This window comes from Callorhinus ursinus, unplaced genomic scaffold (genome assembly GCF_003265705.2).
Source record: "Callorhinus ursinus isolate GAN/ISIS: 27379988/994484 unplaced genomic scaffold, GSC_fseal_2.0 scaffold13, whole genome shotgun sequence".
NCBI classification, from domain to species: Eukaryota; Metazoa; Chordata; class Mammalia; order Carnivora; family Otariidae; genus Callorhinus; species Callorhinus ursinus.
This window is the reverse complement of record NW_027397075.1, coordinates 38,616,865-38,637,831: the sequence shown is the minus strand read 5'-3', so window position 1 is coordinate 38,637,831 and position 20,967 is coordinate 38,616,865. Positions and strand designations below refer to the sequence as shown.

At 35.7% G+C, this 20,967-nt stretch overlaps 1 protein-coding gene across 1 annotated transcript in view; it reads left to right on the top strand.

The window, feature by feature from the left end:
• HMCN1 (hemicentin 1) overlaps window positions 1-20,967 on the top strand; it is a 489,046-nt gene that overhangs the window by 355,131 nt on the left and 112,948 nt on the right. Inside the window, exons 46-52 of the mRNA XM_025877925.2 lie at window positions 802-969; window positions 7,286-7,399; window positions 7,978-8,064; window positions 13,819-14,010; window positions 15,594-15,767; window positions 17,056-17,169; window positions 18,080-18,225. Coding sequence (XP_025733710.1) covers window positions 802-969; window positions 7,286-7,399; window positions 7,978-8,064; window positions 13,819-14,010; window positions 15,594-15,767; window positions 17,056-17,169; window positions 18,080-18,225 — 995 coding nt within the window. The remainder of the gene's footprint in view (window positions 1-801; window positions 970-7,285; window positions 7,400-7,977; window positions 8,065-13,818; window positions 14,011-15,593; window positions 15,768-17,055; window positions 17,170-18,079; window positions 18,226-20,967) is intronic.

The window sequence follows — 20,967 nt, the reverse complement described above, 5'->3', positions numbered from 1 at the left end:
TTTAACCCACAGGGGCTTGAACTCACAACCCTGAGATCAAGACCTGAGCTGAAATCAAGAGTCAGATGCTTAACTGACTGAACCACCCAGGTGCCCCTGCAATTTTTAAATCTACAGAAACAATGATAAATTTATAAGACACAATCTTACAACTTCAATTAGGACATACACAAAGTCCAGTATTAATATCCTGTAGTTTGCAGCAAATATGTGAGCCAAAACGAACATAATCAGAATGTAAAAGAGAAGAAGTTTCAATATTAAGCATCTTTTTTGTTAGAATATTTTAATTTTTAGGATTAGATTTATTTGTTAGAAAATTCTGCCTATAAGAAGGTCATGAATCGGGCACCTGGGTGGCTCAGATGGTTGGGCATCTGCCTTCGGCTCGGGTCATGATCCCAGGGTCCTGGGATCAAGTCCCGCATCGGGCTCCCTGCTCCTTGGGAGCCTGCTTCTCCCTCTGCTTCTCTCTCTCTCTCTGTCCCTCTCTCTCTCCCTCTGTCTCTCATGAATAAATAAATAAAATATTAAAAAAAAAAGAAAATCATTCACCACCAATAGAGTAATAATGTGAAAATCATTTACTGCTATGAGTGGGGAAGAAGCGACGTTTTTACTTCCAGGAATGTCACATTAAAATATTGCTACTTCTAATAAGCTTATTGTTATAATTGCTTATTTTGCTTATTGTTGACCAGGAAATGGAGGTCATCTTATTAACCATAGGCTGTTGAGGATTTGGTGTTTGATATATATTAGCTAATTTCTTTTCCTTTTCTTATTTGTTCTACCATACAGCCCCTCCAAGCATCATAGGAAACCATGGGATACCTGAAAATATCAGTGTCGTGGAAAAGAACTCAGTGTCTCTGACTTGTGAAGCTTCAGGAATCCCCCTGCCTTCGATTACCTGGCTTAAAGATGGCTGGCCTGTCAACCTTAGCAGTTCTGTGAGAATTCTCTCAGGTATTAGAAATTTTCATACACTGATAATCTGGTTAGCCTCATATGGCCACAGTTCCCCCTTAATTTCTCTGTATTTTATTTTTTTCCTTTTGATCTAGTTGCTTACTATAATGCTGATCATGTTAAGAAAAAAATATTTAGAAAGGCATGAAAAGCTACATGAAAAGGAGCGGGGGATCTCGAGATACCTCTAGATCCTCTTTAAAAAGAAATCTTGGCACTTGCTTATTACTTAAATCATGGGGATGTCAGAGCATTCATGCTGCAATGAGTACCAACCCATTTGAAAAGTGAGGATGAAAAGAAGTGCTGAAATTAAAGCTAGGGTCTAGAATGAATCATGTTATGTAACAAATTACCATTAACCAAGTATTTCATCTGAGTGAGTTTTGTATTTCCAGGGTGGGTTAGTTTCCTGTGAGCTAGGACTTTATCATTATTGTAAAAAGGATATTCAGCTTATTCCTCATCTGATTAGGTAAGAAAATCTATTAGCTTGTCAGTTATGGACCAGTGCAAGCATGAAGAGAGGGATCTTGGGGCCATGCCACAGGAGTCTGTGATTTGCCCCTTTAGTAATGATTTGGATACAGACCGAGAAAACAATCTTGCCAAGCTGTGGTTAATAAAAGGCTTGGACACTTAGAAGAATATCTAATGTGTTAAGTGAAGGCATCTGAATTCAGACACACCTCACCCTGGAACGTTTGAGTTAAACCTAACAAAATGAAAGTTAAATAAACTACTGCACTTATATTTAAAAAAAAAAAATGATGAGGGGTGCCTGGGTGGCTCAGTGGGCTAAGCCTCCCACTCTTGATTTCCTCTCAGGTCATGATCTCATTGTTGTGAGATCGAGTCCTGCATCGGGCTAGCGCTGAGCAGGGTGTCTGCTCTCCCACTCTGTCTCCCTCTGCCCCTCCCCCTGCTTGCACTCTCTCTCTTTCTCTCTCTAAAATAAATAAATCTTAAAAAAATGATGAAAATTTGGGCAACTTATAGCTTCAGAATTCTTCATATAAGAAGATCTCGGAATTGTGTTTGTTATTCAGTATGCATTAACAGTGTAATGTGGTTATCAAGAAAATAAATGCAATATTTCACCACATTAATAAAATATTTTCATGAATAAAAAAAGGAAGAGACCAATTGAGACCATCTTACTCATTAGGAAGACTAGAGGAAGGATTTATTGACAATATTTTCAAAGAAGGATAACCATGATGGTAAATTATTGCAAAATAATTTACATTTCTGATTATATTTAACCTGGAAAAATAAACTCTATGTAACCTTATGGTTACATAGTGAAAATTAAATTTAAATACTTGAAGAACCAGGGCACAGAAATGTATTACATTGGTTCTGTCTTGTTCCAGAGGTTAAAAAATGCCAGTGTATGAAAGATTCTAGGGACAGATTTGGGTCTCAATATAAGCAACTTAAAAAATATTTATATTGTTTAAAGTCAAGATGAACTATTTTTAAGAGTAAGTGACCTCCTACCTTTAAAATTGTTCAAAGTTTAAATTCCCACTTTTGAAGGCTTTTTCTGAAAAGATCCTTTCCTAATGTTTGAATTAGGTCTAAATATCGTAAAGTCCCTCTCTTTTTTCAAGATGTTCGTCTATAAATGATAAGAGCTCGATGAAGAATATATATTGCTATAATTGTTATACTTATTTCCTATAATTCTCACTAGAGTCATGATCTCAAGCAAGTTACTTAACTTTGCTAACTTCCATCTCTTCACTTATAAAGTGAAGGTATTAATAGTATTTGCCTCTTAGGGTTTTTGTAAAGATGAAATGGGTCCATGTATGTATGTAAAGCAGTTAATACAGCACCTGCTTATATGGTAAGCAAACAATACATGTTTGCCATTGCCAGGTAAAAGGTTTAGGTGTCCCTGTCCTGGGAAATTTTCCTATTTCCTTACTACATTGTTTTCCTTTGTGCAGGTGTCCCAGTCTCCGTTGATCTTAGGAAATGAATATAATGGCAAAAGTTTTATTACAATTTGGTTACCAAAGACCTGAACCCATTATCTTCCTGTCTTGAAATTATCCTCATTATTTTTGGCTTTTTTTTTAATTTTTAATTGCTGAAAAAGTAGGACTCTTTTTAAATATAATAGCTACATCAGGGCTCCTGGAAACGAAAAAGGCAAGATAGTTGTGATGTACCACTATCACAAAGAGTGATGAACTCTGGCTTATTATACATTTGCGGGAGTGGTGTGTTGGTTTTATTTAGTTTTGTTTTGCTTGACTAGCAGCTGGAGATCCCTGAGTGAACACATTAAAAGTATTTGACCTTGTGATGCTGCCAGAGGACTCATTCAGTTTTACAGTCTGAACATGTGTATTGTGCAATAGATGAATGAGAATCAGATGAATGGCATATGACTTGCTTGGTCATTGGTCTGCTGCACACTTCTGTTCCATTAAGATTAGTTCTCCAGAGACTTTAAGTACAGATTTTCTGAAAGCAGTATTTTTGTGAAGGCCCTGTCATTGTTATAAAGTTATCTGCCAAGAACAGATAGCTGCTGTAAGGATTTAATAGATACAAGATACATCTCCATTTAAGTATCACTTACTGTCAGATCTTTCTTTTTTTTTGCAGTTTCTTTTTTTTTATTAACATATAATGTATTATTTGTTTCAGGGGTACAGGTCTGTGATTCATCAGTCTTACACAATTCACAGCGCTCACCATAGCACATACCCTCCCCAGTGTCCATCACCCAACTAACCCATCCCCCTACCTCCCCTCCCCTCCAGCAACCTTCAGTTTGTTTCCTGAGCTTAGGAGTCTCTTAATGGTTTGTCTCCCTCTCTGATTTCATCTTGTTTCATTTTTCCCTCCCTTTCCCTATGCTCCTCTGTCTTGTTTCTCAAATTCCTCATATCAGTGAGATCATATAATACTTGACTTATTTCGCTTAGCATAATACCCTCTAGTTCCATCCACGTTGTCACAAATGGCAAGATTTCATTTTTTTGATGGCTGCATAATATTCCATTGTGTATATATGTATACACACACACACACACACACACACTACATCTTCTTTATCCATTCACTGTTGATGGACATCTAGGCTCTTTCCATAGTTTGGCTATTGTGGACATTGCTGCTATAAATATTGGGATGCATGTGCCCCTTTGGATCACTACATTTATATCTTTAGGGTAAATACCTAGTAGTGCATTTGCTGGGTCGTAGGGTAGCTCTATTTTCAACTTTTTGAGGAACTTCCATACTGTTTTCCAGAGTGGCTGCACCAGCTTACATTCCCACCATCAGTGTAGGAGGGTTCCCCTTTCTCCACATCCTTGCCAACGTCTGTCATTTCCTGGCTTGTTAATTTTAGCCATTCTGACTGGTGTGAGGTGGTATCTCATTGAGGTTGGTTTTTTCTTTAAATTTTTTTATTGTTATGTTAATCACCATACATTACATCATTAGTTTTTGATGTAGTGTTCCATGATTCATTGTTTGTGCATGACACCCAGTGCTCCACACAGAACGTGCCCTCTTTAATACCCATCACCAGGCTAACCCATCCCCCCACCCCCTCCCCTCTAGAACCCTCAGTTTGTTTTTCAGAGTCCATCGTCTCTCATGGTTCGTCTCCCCCCTCCGATTTACTCTCCTTCATTCTTCCCCTCCTGCTGTCTTCCTCTTCTTTTTTTTTTCTTAATATATATTGCATTATTTGTTTCAGAGGTACAGATCTGTGATTCAGCAGCCTTGCACAATTCACAGCGCTCACCATAGCACATACCCTCCCCAATGTCTATCACCCAGCCACCCCATCCCTCCCACCCCCCCACCACTCCAGCAACCCTCAGTTTGTTTCCTGAGATTAAGAATTCCTCATATCAGAGAGGTCATATGATACATGTCTTCCTCTGATTGACTTATTTCACTCAGCATAACACCCTCCAGTTCCATCCACATCATTGCAAATGGCAAGATCTCATTCCTTTTGATGGCTGCATAATATTCCATTGTGTATATATACCACCTCTTCTTTATCCATTCATCTGTCGATGGACATCTTGGTTCTTGCCACAGTTTGGCTATTGTGGACATTGCTGCTATAAACATTGGGGTGCACGTACCCATTTGGGTCCCTACATTTGTATCTTTGTGGTAAATACCCAGTAGTGCAATTCCTGGATCGTATGGTAGCTCTATTTTCAACTTTTTGAGGAACCTCCATACTGTTTTCCAGAGTGGTTGCACCAGCTTGCATTCCCACCAACAGTGTAGGAGGGTTCCCCTTTCTCCGCATCCCCGCCAACATCTGTCTTTCCTGACTTGTTAATTTTAGCCAGTCTGACTGGTGTGAGGTGGTATCTCATTGAGGTTTTGATTTGGATTTCCCTGATGCCGAGTGATGTTGAGCACTTTTTCATGTGTCTGTTGGCCATTTGGATGCCTTCTTTCTTTTTGTTGTTGTTTTTCACTGGATTAAGTGAGAGGACCAGGAAACACGAGAAAGATCATGAGGCAGGAGGCTGAGGTTTGCAGGGCTAACAGTAACTCATAACAGCTGTACTGATCTAATATCTCTCAACTGGAATCATAGTATGGTCTCACTAACCTGAAGTAGCAGTGAGTGCTTGAATCCTTGCCTAATCAACATGAGTTTTTTGACATGTTTAGATAATTTCTGTATTTAACTTCCCTTATTTAAATTCAGCTCTGGGGAAAAAAGATTGAATTCTGGTAATCAGCCTTGTTTATGTAAATAAGTTACTACTAAGTTTACCTTTCAACCAGTTGAAGATGGGGAGGTTGCTTCTAGGAAAAGCTCAGTGACAGCTTGTTGTGTTTATAAAAACAGAAAACAGATGGACACTCCTGACGAATCCAGAGCCAGGTGAATATTCACATGAAAATTTCATGTTTAACCATTTCAGTTGTTTTAGTTCCAAATTCAGGGTACCAAGCAAAAATACACCAGGTAGAAAAGTATTATGAAATCTAAGACGTGATTTCCTTTTTTTTTTCCCCTGAAAATTTACGTCTCAAATGGTTTCAAGGAGTCTCCTCTCTCAGTGGCTGTTCGTCTCTGCAGGCTTTGTTTCAGTCCCATTTGCTGGCTCCTCTTCCTTTGTCGTTCAGTGGAGTCTCTTTCCAAATCCTACCCTTTCGTATATCAGAGTTGCCCTCTCAGTCTACAAGCATTTCTTGGATGAAGAAGTGTAAACTTTATTACATAGAAGTTCAAAATATAAAAAGTAAAAAGGCAGAGTTGCACGAGCGAATCAAGGGACCCCCCCCCATAGACTTTGATCGAAGTAATTCTAGCATTCCATGATACTCCATTGAAAACCAGTAGCCAGTCTTCAGGGTTTCACCCATTCCTTCTAGTAGAGAAGGTGTCATCCCAATCCGGGTTGCTGGTGTAGACCTCTTTCTCACATTCCCATTTCACAAACCCAGTGGCAAACTGGGAATCTTTTCCTAAACATCCTGTCACAGTTGTCTTTCTAAAGCACAAATCTCCTTTTTTTGTTTGTTTGTTTTTTGTTTACACACTTCCATAGGTTTAAGTGAACACAATAAAGTCCAGGTTCCTTAGCATAGCATTCAAGGGCCCACAGAATCTGGCCATCTGCCAGCCATTACTCCAGCTAGCCTCATCTCTCTCTGTTTGCTCCACCTGCTCTCCTTTAAGTACCAAACTCACATCTACTTTCTACTCCATATCCACGTTCACACTCTACCTATAATGGTGTCTCTCAGCTCTTCTCTGTATTAAAATAAACTTGCCTTTGGGGCACCTGGGTGGAGCAGTCGGTTAAGCATCGGACTCTTAGTTTTGGCCCAGGTCGTGATCTCAGGGTCATGAGATCGAGCCTCATGTCAGGCTCTGCGCTGAGTGCGAAGTCTACTTGAGATTCTCTCTCTCCCCCTGCCCCTTCTGCTCATGTGCTCTCTCTCTCTCTTTCAAATAAATAAATAAATCTTTATACATGCTTGCCTCTTAAAATTATGTTCAAACATCATGTCTCTAAAACTCCATTTCTTGCTTGTTGTCACCTAGCATTGTATTTATTTTTTTAGCCATTGGACCATAAAATTCTTCTGAATTATCTTTTCTGCTTCATATAGGCTTAAAGCATATGATTTTTTAAAAATTAAAAAAAATTTAAAAATTGATATTCATGAATGTTAAAGGCCTTTGAAGCATATTGACCGAATTTTACCTAAATTGAGCATTACTTGGCCAACTTGCAAAGTTGCAGATTTCTTTTTGCAATGATTTGAGTCATCTGGTGGTTTGCTTCCCCAGGAGGCAGGACTCTGCGGTTGATGCAGACCAGAATAGAAGATGCTGTCCAGTATACTTGCGTTGTAAGAAATGCAGCTGGTGAAGAAAGAAAAATCTTTGGGCTTTCAGTATTAGGTATTTTTATAATTTTCAATATCTAGATAAATAATCTAATTGGCTTAATACATTCTGAATGTAGTTAAAATTTATCTACGGCTTGATCTCACATTTATGTATTCTTTGGCCTCTGGACTGACACTCTTGGCAATAATTCAATGTTAGAATAATTTGGATGTAATCAGTTGGATTAAAATGGCTGAAATGCTGTGTCTTTTCAGGTCACAATTGTTCAGACTCTGATAACTTGTTTAACATGAATGCTTATCAGAGTTACAGTGGAAGAAATAAATGTGTAATAAATGTTCTTATTAACTTGTTGACATTTTTATCCAAACTTTATAACTTCTGTTATAATAAAATTCATTAAAATTGAATCCATGACATATAACTTTATATCTTAAAATTAAAATTGATCAAAATAGTTTTATGACATTATTCTAGTAAACAAATAATGATATTTTGGGAGGTTTGTTTTAAAGGTTATATAGCTTAATAAAAATGTAAACATAGATGCCTTTGGCATAACAACCCTGCTGTGAGAATTGTTGCTTCCTTTTTCTGTTTTTTTCTTCATTTAATTTTTTTTTCTTTAGTGCCACCTCGCATTGTGGGTGAAAATACATTGGAAGATGTGAAGGTAAAAGAGAAACAGAGTGTTACACTGACTTGTGAAGTGACAGGTAAGGGACTTAGCTCTTGAGCTTCTGCTGTCCTCCACTCACTGATTATTTATTGCCTCCACTATGTATCTTAATTAGTTGAGAAAAAGTCAAACTACTATAATAAGCATTTGAAATTGAATTGTAGTTGAGGAGAGCCAGCGGAAGTATAGAAGGAAACTTCTCCGATTCTGTGGAAATAAGAATACTCCTACACTGACAAATTTTACCGTCCTTACCAGTGAGGCAGTGTGTTATTGTAACGAAAGTAAATAAATCTCTAAGAGGACATTTTCAAGTCTGTTTGGCTTTTTTTTTTTTTTAGTTTTTTTATTTGTTTGTTTTTAGTAAAGATGGTCTTGGAGTTTTAAAATAACACTGGGAGTAGCACATAACATCTTATAGAAAGCCAGTGTTTTAGGGAAGATTTGATTAGTTTCTTATTTCATAGTTTACATGCCTTGCATGAGCAATAAATTTAAGTAAGCAAGGAAATGTTTCTATTTTAAGCAAGGCAGATATAAAGAATGTGCTATATACTATTACTTAGCCTGCTATTTTTTTCCCCTAGAAATGATATGGTATGTAACAACTGTTGCATACGGACCAGCTGCCTACATTTTATAGCATCCTCTCCTTGAGGCTTCCAGTTTGTTTGTTTGTTTGTTTTTAACATTGGCATTTGGTTTTCAGTTACTCTTTATTTTTTCTCTTAGTTTTCTTGAGATATAATTGACATACAACATTGTGTAAGTTTAAGGTGTACAACATATATATTATATATATAAGTATATAAACTTCAAAATGAGCACCACAATAAGTTTAAACATTCATCATCTCACATAGTTACAATTTTTTTTTCTTGCGATGAGAACTTTTAAGATCGCTTCTCTTAGCAGCTTTCAAATATATAATACTGTATTGTTAGCTGTAGTAACCATGCTGTGCATTACAGCCCCAGAGCTTATCTTGTGACTGGAAGTTTGTACCTTCTGAGCACCTTCAACTATTCCCCCCACCCCTCTTCTCTCTCTGGCAAGCCCCAGTCTTTTCTTGGTTGCTATGAGTTTTGATTTTATCAAGTCACACATATAAGTGAGATCATACAGTATTTGTTTTCTCTGCCTGACTTTTTCACTTAGCTTAATGCCCTCAAGATCCATCCTTGCCATTGCAAATGGCAGAATCTCCTTCTTCTTTATGGCTGAATGACATTCCATTCTGTATGTATATATGTGTGTGTATACACAAACACACACACACACACATGCATACACACACCGCATTTTCTTTATCCATTTACTTGTCAATGGACACTTAGGTTGCTTTCATATTTAAATTATTGTGAATAATGCAAGATAGTGATTTCAGTATTTTCAAATATATGCCCAGAAGGGGAATCACTGGATCATGTGGTAATTCTATTTTTAATTTTTTGAGATCTCCATACTGTTTTCCATAGGAGCTATGTCAATTTGCATTTCCACTAACTGTGTACAAGTGTTCCCTTTTCTCCAGATTTTCACCAATACTTATCATCTCGTCTTTTTGAGAATAGCCATTCTTAACAAGGGTGAGGTGATATCTCATTGTAGTTTTTATTTGAATTTCCCAATGATTAGTGATGTTGAGCATCTTTTCCTGTACCTGTTTGCCATCTGTATGTATGTCTTCTTTGGAAAAATATCTATTCTGGTCCTTTGCCAATTTTTAAGTTATATTATTTGATTTTTTGCTATTAAGTTCCTTATATATTTTGGATATTAATCCTTTATCAGTTATGTGGTATGCAAATAGTTTCTTCCCTGCCATAGGTTGCCTTTTTATTTTGTCAATGATTTCTTTTGCTAGGCAGAAGCTTTTTAGTTTCGTGTACTCCCACTTGTTTATTTTTACTATTTTTGCTTGTGCTTTTAGTCACATCCAAGAAATCATTTCTCAGGCTGATGTCAAAGAGTTTTGTCACTATGCTTTCTTCTAGGAGCTTTATGATTCCAGTCTTATGTTTAAGTCTTTACTCCATTTCAAGTTAATTTTTGTGAGTGGTGTAAGACAGGAGTCTAGTTTTATTCTTTTGCATATGAATATCTAATTTTTCCAATGCCATTAATTGAAGAGACTACCTTTTTCCATCGACTATTCTTAAATCCCTTATCCAAATATTAGTTGACCATATATGCCTGGGTTTATTTCTTTGCTCATAGTTCTTGATCTGTTTCTTTTTTTAATGCCAATGCCATACTGTTTGGATTACCTTAGCTTTGTAATATAGTTTGGAATCAGGACGTTTGATGCCTCCAGCTTTGTTCTTTCTCAGAATTGCTTTGGCTGTTTGGGTCTTTTGGGGACAAATGAATTTTAGGACTGTTTTTTCTATTTCTATAAAAAAGCCATTGGAATCTTCATAGTAAGTGCATTGAATCTATAAATGGCTTTGAGTGGTATGGACATTTTAGCAATACTAGTTCCTCCAATCTGAATATAGGATATATTTGCATTTATTCATGTCTTTTTCAGCTTCTTTCATCAGTGTCTTACAGTTTTCAGTGTAGATAACTTTTCACCTCCTTGGTTAGATTTATTCCTAATAGATTCTTGTCTGGATGATTTTTCCATTGTTGGGAGTGGGTTTTAAGGTCCCCAGCTGCTATTGTATTGCTGTTTATTTCTCCCTTTAGTTCTATTAGTATTTGTTTTATGTATTTAGTTGCTCCAATGTTGGGTGCATAAATATTTACATTTATTATCTTCTTGAGAATTGACCCTTTTAAAATTGCATAATGACCTTCTTTGTCTCTTATGACCATTTTTAGCTTAAAGTTTATTTTATCTGAAATAAATGCAGCTATTCCTGCTTTTTGGGGGGTGCCATTTGCTTGAAATATCTTTTTACATCCCTTCACTCTCAGTCTGTGTGTATCTTTGAAGCTAAAGTGAGTCTCTTATAGGCCCCATTTTAGTGAATCTTGTTTTTTTAAATGCATTCAGTCATTCTCTGTCTTTTGATTGTAGAATTTAATACATTTATGTTAAAGTAAGTATTGATAAGTAAGGACTTACTATTGACATTTGTTCATTGTTTTCTAATTGTTTTGTTGACTCCTTTATCATCATCTTTTGTGCAACTAGTATAGGTTTTTCTTTACCGTGGGGCTTACATAAAATATATTTTATTTTAGGCTGATAACAACTTTATTTTGATAGTATACATAACCTTTATTCTTTTACTTCTCTACCCCTCACATTTTAGGTCATTGATGTGGCAGTTTTTATAGTTTTTACATGTATCTAGTAACAAATTATTGCAGTTATGGTTATTTTAAATACATTCATTTTCTAACTTTTAGAGTTGTAAGTGAATTACACACCACCATTACAGTCATAGAGAATATGACTTTAACTACATATTTACCATTACCATTGAGTTTTATACACACATTCATATGTTTTACAACATTAATTATCATCCTTATATTTCCACTTGAGAATGTCCTTAGCATTTCTTTTTTTTTTTTAAGATTTTTATTTATTTATTTGAGAGAGAGAGAATGAGAGAAAGAGAGCACATGAGATGGGGGGAGGGTCAGAGGGAGAAGCAGACTCCCTGCCAAGCAGGGAGCCTGATGCGGGACTCAATCCAGGGACTCCAGGATCATGACCTGAGCCGAAGGCAGTCGCTTAACCAACTGAGCCACTCAGGCGCCCTGTCCTTAGCACTTCTTATAAGGCAGGTCTAGTGAGGATGAACTCCCTCAGCTTTTGTTTGTTTAGGAAAATCTTTATCTTTCCCTCCTATTTGCCAGCTGTAGTATTCCTGATTGACAGGTCCCTTTTCTTTTAATATTTTGAATATATTATCCTGTTCTTTCCTGGCATACAAAGTAGTCCTTATTTTTGAAAAATCAGCCTAAAATCTTAGGGGGTTTCCCTTGTATGTAATATACTTTTGCTGCTTTCAAATTCTGTCTTTGTCTTTGACTTTTGAAAATATGATTATAATGTGTCTCAGTGTAGCCCTTTTCAAGTTCAACCAATTTGGGGTCCTTTGGGCCTCATGAATCTGGATGTCCATTTCTCTCCCTATGTTTGGGAAGTTTTCAGCCATTATTACTATAAATATACTTTCTGTCCTTTTCCCTATCTCTTGTCCTTCTGGGATTCCCATAACGTGTATGTATATTGTTTCTGTTGATAGTCTTCCATAAGTCTTATAGGCTTTCTTCACTGTTTTTTTTCTTTTTCTTTTTTCCCTTCTCTTCTCTTCACTTCTCTTTTCTTTTCTTTTCTTTTCTTTCTTTCTTTCTTTCTTTCTTTCTTTCTTTCTTTCTTTCTTTCTTTCTTTTTTTCTTTCTCTTCTGACTGGATAATTTTAATGACCTATCCTCTAGTTCACTAATTCTTTTTTCTTCTTGGTTGAGTCTGCTATTAAAGCTCTCCATTGAATTCTTTAGGTCAGTCACTGTATTCTTCAGCTCTAGGAATTCTGTTTGTTTGTTTTGATTGTTTCTATTTCTTTGTTCATGCACCATTTTCTTAATTTTGTTTAGTTGTCTGTGTTCTTGTAGTTCACTAAATTTCTTTGAGAGGATTATTCTGAATTCTTTGTCAGACAGTTAGTTCACAGATTTCCATTTCTTTAAGGTCATTATTGGGATTTAAGTAGTTTCCTTTGATGGTGTCTTTTTTACCTGATTCCTTGCATTGGTATCTGCACATTGGAGTAAGGGATGTCCTCTTCTAGTCTTTATAGGTTCACTTTAGCAAAAACAGTCATTCACCAGTCAGCACAGCCTAGTGTTCTTCATGGGTCATCTGGTAGCATCCTTGCAGATAGGGCTTGCTCCTAGGGTCTCTGTTTGGTTAAGGCCACTGCCTGAGCTCTGAGGTTAGAAGGTAGGGATTAATGTTGACTAGAAACAGTTGGAAAGTACTGCTCATTGGGTTTCTTGACTGAGTGCAGCTATGGGATAGGCTCTGTGGTTGCCTGGATTCTCTGGTTAGGCTTCCTCATCAGGGACTGGGTGCTATATTTTAGCAGTTGGGCAGGCCTGCAAATTTGCTTCCCTGCCTGGGTAGGGCTATAGAACAGACTCCATGGTTGGTATGGGCAAGCCTTCCAATTTTAATATATTATGCTAGCACTTTTTCCTAACAGAACTTGCTTTTATGGTTTTAAATTTTTTTAATTATTTGAGCAACTTAAAAATTAATATTTAACATAAGTCTCTTGTTAAAATAAAAGATCTTCTCCATAGGTGAATTATTCCATTAAAGGAATAATTAATATATTTATATCTCTATCTACTTACTATGTATGTATGCTAGAATCCTGGTATAAACTGAAAATATGTTTATTGAATTATTTCATGCAAGGTTTTTCTTTTTTTTTTGTAGCTTGCTTTCAAAAAATATAAAACCTTTAAAAATTTAATATGAATGAAAAAGTATTTGTGATAACAATTTTAATAAAAATGCATGTCCCATTTTTTTTAAAGTATATTTTACTATTTAAACACAAAGACTAATTTGGAATTATTTCACTTACAGATCAAACTAATCTTCTTTTGAAAATGGCTTGTAATCTGTAAATTTTAAAAATTATGACATGATTGTTATTATAAATTATGTTTACACATTTATTTTAAAATGAATGATTACTGCATTGTTTATAAGTGTGATATTTAAAAGGAAAATGAGTGAAAAATGCCTTCTTTTCATTGTCAGTTGTAGGCATGTACTTATTACCCATCTCTCAGAAATGGCTTTTTGTTACAGGGAATCCAGTGCCAGAAATTACATGGCACAAAGATGGACAGCCCCTCCAAGAAGATGATACCCATCACATTATGTCTGGTGGCCGTTTTCTTAAAATTACCAATGCCCAAGTGTCACATACTGGAAGATATGCATGTGTGGCTTCTAATACAGCTGGTGACAAGAGCAAAAGTTTCAGTCTTAATGTGTTGGGTAGGTACAAGCATTGCCTCAAATCTTGAAGAGTCAGACATGACTGTCTGCTGAATTACCTTCTTTTCTTTTTCTTTTTAATGTTTCTGCCATAGAATTTCATTATTTAAGGAGGACTAGTGCTTATGTACATTTGCTGTTTTTCTTTAATTAATACATTTATTTATAAATTTATTTGTTACATTTGGAATACCACCTACATTCCAGGAACTGTGTTTAGTGCTAGAGACACAACTGTGAATAAGACAGATGTTAAAAACACAATAGTAAAAGGTAAATGTGTGCTGGTCAAAGAGAAACAGGTCAACAGTACAAGGGGTTCAATCTGGTGCATTTTATCCTTTCTTTATGGGACAGTTATTGGTAATAGTCCATATTATAGTCTTTGTGGACTAGGAATTATGAAATAACTGTACATTCAGTTCTTGCAGCATCAAAGTTATGCTTATGTCTCAGCCATGACATTAAAATAGATTTTTAATTTCTGCTCATGTCTTGAAATTTAAAATGCACCATCTAAATGTATTATATTTGATTACTAATATCAAAATACTTTTCTCCCTCCTTTATGGACTTCTCTGTAACCCATCTCTCAAACATTAGGTACCTTAACATTTGTCCTTACTTCACTGCTCATTTTACTCTAGATATTGTCTTCAAATAATAAGCTTAATTCCCAGAGTTTAATTATTATCTTCTGTAGACTGGTTTCTTTTTAAATCCATACCTGCAACCCAGATCTTTCTCCCAAGTTTGGATTTCTATATACAATTGCTTGTTCGACATTTCTCACTGGAAACCTCATGAGCACTTTAAATTCAAGATATTCAGAACTGAATGAATCATCTTCCCTCCAAAATGAGCAAATCTTTCCATATTTCCTATTTATATTGTTTCACTGCAATTTACCTACATTCCCAAGCAAGAAAGCTAGGAGTCATCTTTGACTTTGGTTTTATTTAGCCCTCAAATTCTATCATCAAGTGCCACCAATTGACTTTCTAAATTTTTCTGTAGTCACTCCTTCCACTTTATGCCTTCCTTTAGTTCAGTCCCTCATTATCTTATGTGGAAACAAATGGATCTGTCTCCATTACCCTCACTTCCAACACTGACCCCCTTGAATCTACCCTCAATATATTCCCTGCTTGCCCCTCATTGTTTATACTATTCTGCACCCAATATGCTCCTTCTTCCTACTTCCTACTTCTCCCTTCTTTCACTTACTAACCACCACTAATCCTTTAAGGCTCACTTTGAAATCTTTTCCTTTAGGAGGCCTTCCCTGATGAGAGTCCTCACACCACACACCTCAGATTGGATTGAATGCTATGCTTCCATATATCCTGCACCAGAATTCTCATTTTTGCCCTACTATGCTGCATTATAATTCCTTTTTGTGTGTTGTCTCCTCCATTACTTCCATTTTGAAGTTCTCATTCCTTTTATGTAGAATAAGAACCAATTATTTCTGGAATTGTTAGGAAATAGAATTACACAAATAAGCATAGTGAAATTTAGAAATTCACAAATAAGGAAATTTCTAAACATATTTCTTTAATCACATTTTAAATCTATTTCAGTATCTCCTACAATTGCTGGCATTGATAGTGATGGGGGCCCTGAAGATGTCACCGTTATCCTTAACAGCCCCACATCTTTGGTCTGTGAAGCTTATTCATATCCTCCAGCCACCATCACCTGGTTTAAGGATGGAACACCTTTAGAATCCACCCGAAATATTCGTATTCTTCCAGGTAACTAGTTTACTTTAAATGCACAAGATACATTTGTGCCATCTACTATTGTAGAAAAAGAATCATTGGTTATTTTTTATAAAAGTACTTATGTCTTAGTTATGTTGTTCTACTGCCATTTTAATTTTTTAATTATTTATATATATATCTTATAATCTAAAGTAAAATTACTTTTTTGAAAGACCAATAAAATATCTAAATAAAAGGCAAATTAATAAATATCACAATGCTATTAATTGATAAAATACAATGTGGAATACCAAAAATAGTAGAAATTCATTTCTTGAATTGAACCATAAGAGAATTGGTATTTAGATTGAGAGAGCTTATTTATTTCTCTTTAATACTTGGAAAAATGTATGAAAACAGAAAGAATTAAAAAGTATTATCCCTGGCTTTAAGAAATTTACAGTTTTATGTGGAAGGGAAATAATATGTGTAAAAGTTAATTAACAATATGAATTAGGACTAGTCATGGCATTTGGTAAATGAGATAGGGACAATTTTTATAAAAATTCAAAAGATGGAATGATCACTGTGTGCTGAAGTGGTCAGGAAATGCTTTGTTGCAGTTGAAACTTGAACCAGCCCTTAAAGAAAGGTATTGAATTTTGTTGGTTGGAAATGAGTGATTTCAGATCCATCAGGATAACTAGTGTGGGAAAGGTACAAAGTGAGAAAGGCACATAGATGTACAAAGGCCTATCTAGTTGCAAGTAATAATATGTAGACCTCCCAGTTGAGTGTGTGTGTGTGTGTGTGTGTGTGTGTGAATGGCAGAGAGGGAGGTAGGTGGGAGAAAAGATCAGGAAGGAACATTGGAATCATATTTTGAATGCCTGGACTAAAGAGTTTTAGCTTTATATTTTATTCAATTGAGAACCAATGAAGATTTTTAAGGAGAAATGTACCATAATACAAACTGAGTTTTAGCGAGATCAATCTCTACTGATAGCCCAAGTAGATGAAAATAAGATGACTAAGGCAGAAGATCTATTTATGAAGAGAGTGAAATAAAAACCTGAGCCAGAGTGTGTACAGAGGTATGGGAGGGTCACGATGAGCATGAAAGTCATTATCATAGAGGATCATCGAGGACTTACTGACTCCTTGCCCACCATGCAGTGCCCATCTATATTATAGTTTGTCTTGTGTCAAATGTCTATTATAGAATTGGCACATAGAAAAAGAAATATGTTAATAGTGAGAACTAAAAACCCTGGTGTTTTTTGCATACTCTGTTGCCACTGTGACTTCAGAGATTCTTTGGTGTTCCATGATTTTTCAGGAGGTAGGACTCTGCAGATCCTAAATGCACAGGAGGACAATGCTGGAAGATACTCTTGTATAGCCACTAATGAGGCGGGGGAAATGATAAAGCACTATGAAGTAAAGGTCTACAGTAAGTCCTAAAAGAACACTACATTTCATATTTTCCTCAAGTTTTCTAACTTTTTCAATCTTGTTTTTTCTTATAGGTTCATAATTATTTATACTCATCATTTAAGTTTTTTTAAATTTAATTTGATTTTATTATGTTATGTTAGTCACCATACAATACATCATTTAAGTTTGTTGTTTATGTAGCTTGCTTCATTAAGATGGAAGTCATATTAAGCATTGTACCTATGTCTTCAATTGCTTAAAGATGTGAAGAGCCCATTCAGTCTGCTCAGTAACCTCTTATTGGAGAACTTGTCAGTGGCATTTCCTTACTTTTCTCTGTTTTTCCTTCTGGAAACTCCCTGGGCTGAGTTAAAATACTTCCATGCACAAAATTGTTATTTAAGTATATATGTTCTACTGAACAGCCTAAGATGGATTCATCAGTGACTTTGAGCTGATCCACTGTACATTGACCTATAGATAAAAAGCAAGTGAATACTATCATTAATAGGACCTATATTTCAGGATTTTCATTTTGGCTTTGTTTTTAAAAAGGAAGAGCATCCTTCTGATTATCTTTTGTTCTTTGAATCAGTTCCTTTAATGACTGAGAAAATGCATTTTATAGGTCATGCTTGGACTGTTTCTGAGGACCTGAAAAAATGAAAGTAGCTGATCTGTGAAGGACAAAGCCTCGCTGGCAGTATTAAAATGATGAAGGGAGAAAGCTGTTTTCCTTCACATTCTGTATCAGAACATTACCATTTCACAAGATGCTAACTTCGGTCCATGGTGAAAGGGGAGCATAGCAAACACCTCAGTTATTTCCTTGTTTTCTTAAGTAATCCTTAGTGTGATTTCCATGATATTCCATGTACTGAAAAGAACCAATGTTTAACTCTACAAATATTTGTTTTTTTATGCAGTTCCACCCATCATCAATAAAGGGGACCTACTAGGGCCAGGTCTTTCCCCTAAAGAAGTGAAGATCAAAGTCAACAATACTCTGACTTTGGAATGTGAAGCTTATGCCATTCCTTCTGCCTCTCTCAGCTGGTACAAGGATGGACAGGCCAGTCACACATTTTCTCCTTTGCTAATAGTTTCTGAAAAACAAGCATAGTCAATAAATTAAAAAAAGAAAGAAAAAACACACAAGTAACTCAGAGAATCAATGTCTCCTTATAACTAGCACAAAACCATGCTCCTAGAATAGAAAACTGCAAAGAAACTTGAACGATGTTCAACAATCTTAGCATTATTCCATCACTGGAAAGTTTGAAGGATTGTTTTTGTGGACATTAGCAATCATGTATGAAAATCCAGCCACCTTCCCCCTTGGGGAACAGTTTTTGCATTCTGTGGCTTTATAGAGTAAGCAAACTTTGTAGAGAAGAAACACAAAACAGTGCTAAGCCAGATTAAAATGGTAGGTATAACATGGGTACTGAGTTTATTCAGAATCTTCTCTAAACACCTTTAATTCTTTTATAAAAGGTAACATGTTTTATATTCCAAGAGGAAGAAAAATAGCTAAATGTGGTAATTAAGTGCCCAATTCAATTAACTGGGGGCAACAAGAAACTTTAAATAAAAGGCACATCCTTCAATTATGTGATCTGAATTTCAGACCATACATCCTTATTTCTCATCTCAACTTATTTTCTTCCATTCATATTTTAAAGATATATGTGTTGGTGTTTTTATACCAAAATAAGCTTTTTTTTTTTTTTGGCTGCTGTTAACACTGTGCTTGATACAGACATGGCATAACTAAGCTGCTATTTTTCCTGTTATACACATAATCAACCAAATGGCTAGTTAAATTCCAGCTATAGAAGTTCAGGTCAGAGTTATGATTTCAGATGTAGAACGATATAGCTTTATTTTTTCAGATCATAGAGATTTTGCAACACTGGCAGCTAGAAAAAAAATCATCTCTTATAAAGTAAGCAAGTTTCATCTGGAAGCCATTGCAAAAGGAAAAATACGGAACTCCCACCATGTTCTGTTTATAGTTTCTTTTCTAACTACAAGTACACTTCACTGTACAGTATCAATTCTATATGGGTTTGCTTGGAAACAGCTAATTCTGTTCTTTTCTGAAATCTTATTATTTTATTTTTAACTACCTAGAACCTATTTTATTCCTTTTAGTTACTACACATCTACACACATACACACATACACACAAACACATACACACATAAAAATTGGCTAAAGACTAGAATTGTGCTAGGAATGAGACAGTTTAGTTTTTTAAATATCATAATGAATGGTTATATTACAGTTTCAAATCCAGACTCTGAAATCAATCCAATTATAATGCTTTAGTTAAACTACTAAATTTTTCAGGGTTTAGGATTGGTTCTCTAAAATGAGTACCAAAAAAAAGAAAAAACAAACTAGTTTTTGTTTATTTTCCATATCCTTTCTTCTGTTATTTCATTCTTCAGATAAGCAGCACTACTCCAGAGAAACAGTGTTTTTTGAGAAAATCCACCAAACATATTGGTCATGTTAGCCACAATAAGTTTTAATGGAATCTTTGAGTTTTATTTATTCATGCATGCCCTGAAGTTTTTCTTTTAGCATAGAATATTTATATTATTTTTATATGTGATATAATGTTAATAATGATTTATTAATTACCAAGTTATTTATTAAGCACATACTATTTGCTGGACACTATTTTAGGTGCAGGGGATACAGCCGTGAAGGAAACAGACAAGTATCTCTCCTTGTGTGAAGTTTGGGGAGACAAAAACTAAACAAACCAGTGGAACATATAATGTGCCAGATGGGGTAAATGTTATGGAGAAAACTTAGGAAGAAGAATAGTAAGCATGGGAGTATGATCTCTTTTTTATGTAGGGAAGGCCTCACTGATAAGGTGATATCTGAGCAGAAACTCAAACAAAATGAAGAAAGCAGACACAGAATACCTGAGGGGAAGATATTCCAAAGTAGAGAGTATAGCAAGGACAAAGGCTCTGAGGCACTTTGGCTGGTGATCCATGGAACACAGAAGTTGTGAGCAAAAGCTTAGTGAGGAAGCAGATCACACTGCCTTGTAGACCAATTGGCCTTTATTCTGATAGGAAGCTACTGGAAATTTTTGAACACAAGAGTGATATGATCTGACTTAGGATTTTAAAAGGATTCCATTAGCTTCTGTATTGAGAGAAGTTAGAGAGGGTCCAGATATGAATTTATTTCAGTGGTCTGGAAAAGAGATGGTAGTTGCTTGGACAAAGGTGGTAGCAGGATGTGAGGGAAAACTGTGAGACAAAGATGAGTCCAAGATTTTGCATGAGAGCAATAGGAGCGTGAGTTTAGATAAAAAGACAAGAGGTCTGAGGATTAAGCCCTGGGGAACTCCTACATTTAGAGGTTGTGGGGCAGAGAGTGAAGTGTCCCAAAAGATAGGGGGGAAATTTTTCAAAATGAAGACAAGTTAAACTGTGTTTAATGCCACTGATCAAGAAAATAAAAACTGAGAATTGACCAGTAAATATAGCAACATGGATATCGTTGGTGTCTTTGACAGTGGCATTTGGTCAAGTAGAGATGGTAAAAGTCTTTTTGGAGTAGATTCAAGAAAAAAAATGGAAGAAAACAGAAACAGCAAATGTAGCAAATATTTTAAAGCCATCAGCTATAAAGGAAAGTAGAAAAATATGGAGGTAGTCTGCATTCTAAAGAGTTTTCTTTTTAATGGGGAAAATTATAGTATGTTGTATGCGGATTGAAATCATCCAGTGGAAAGAAATCAACTGATGATGATACAGGTGTAAGAGGACATAGTTGCTGG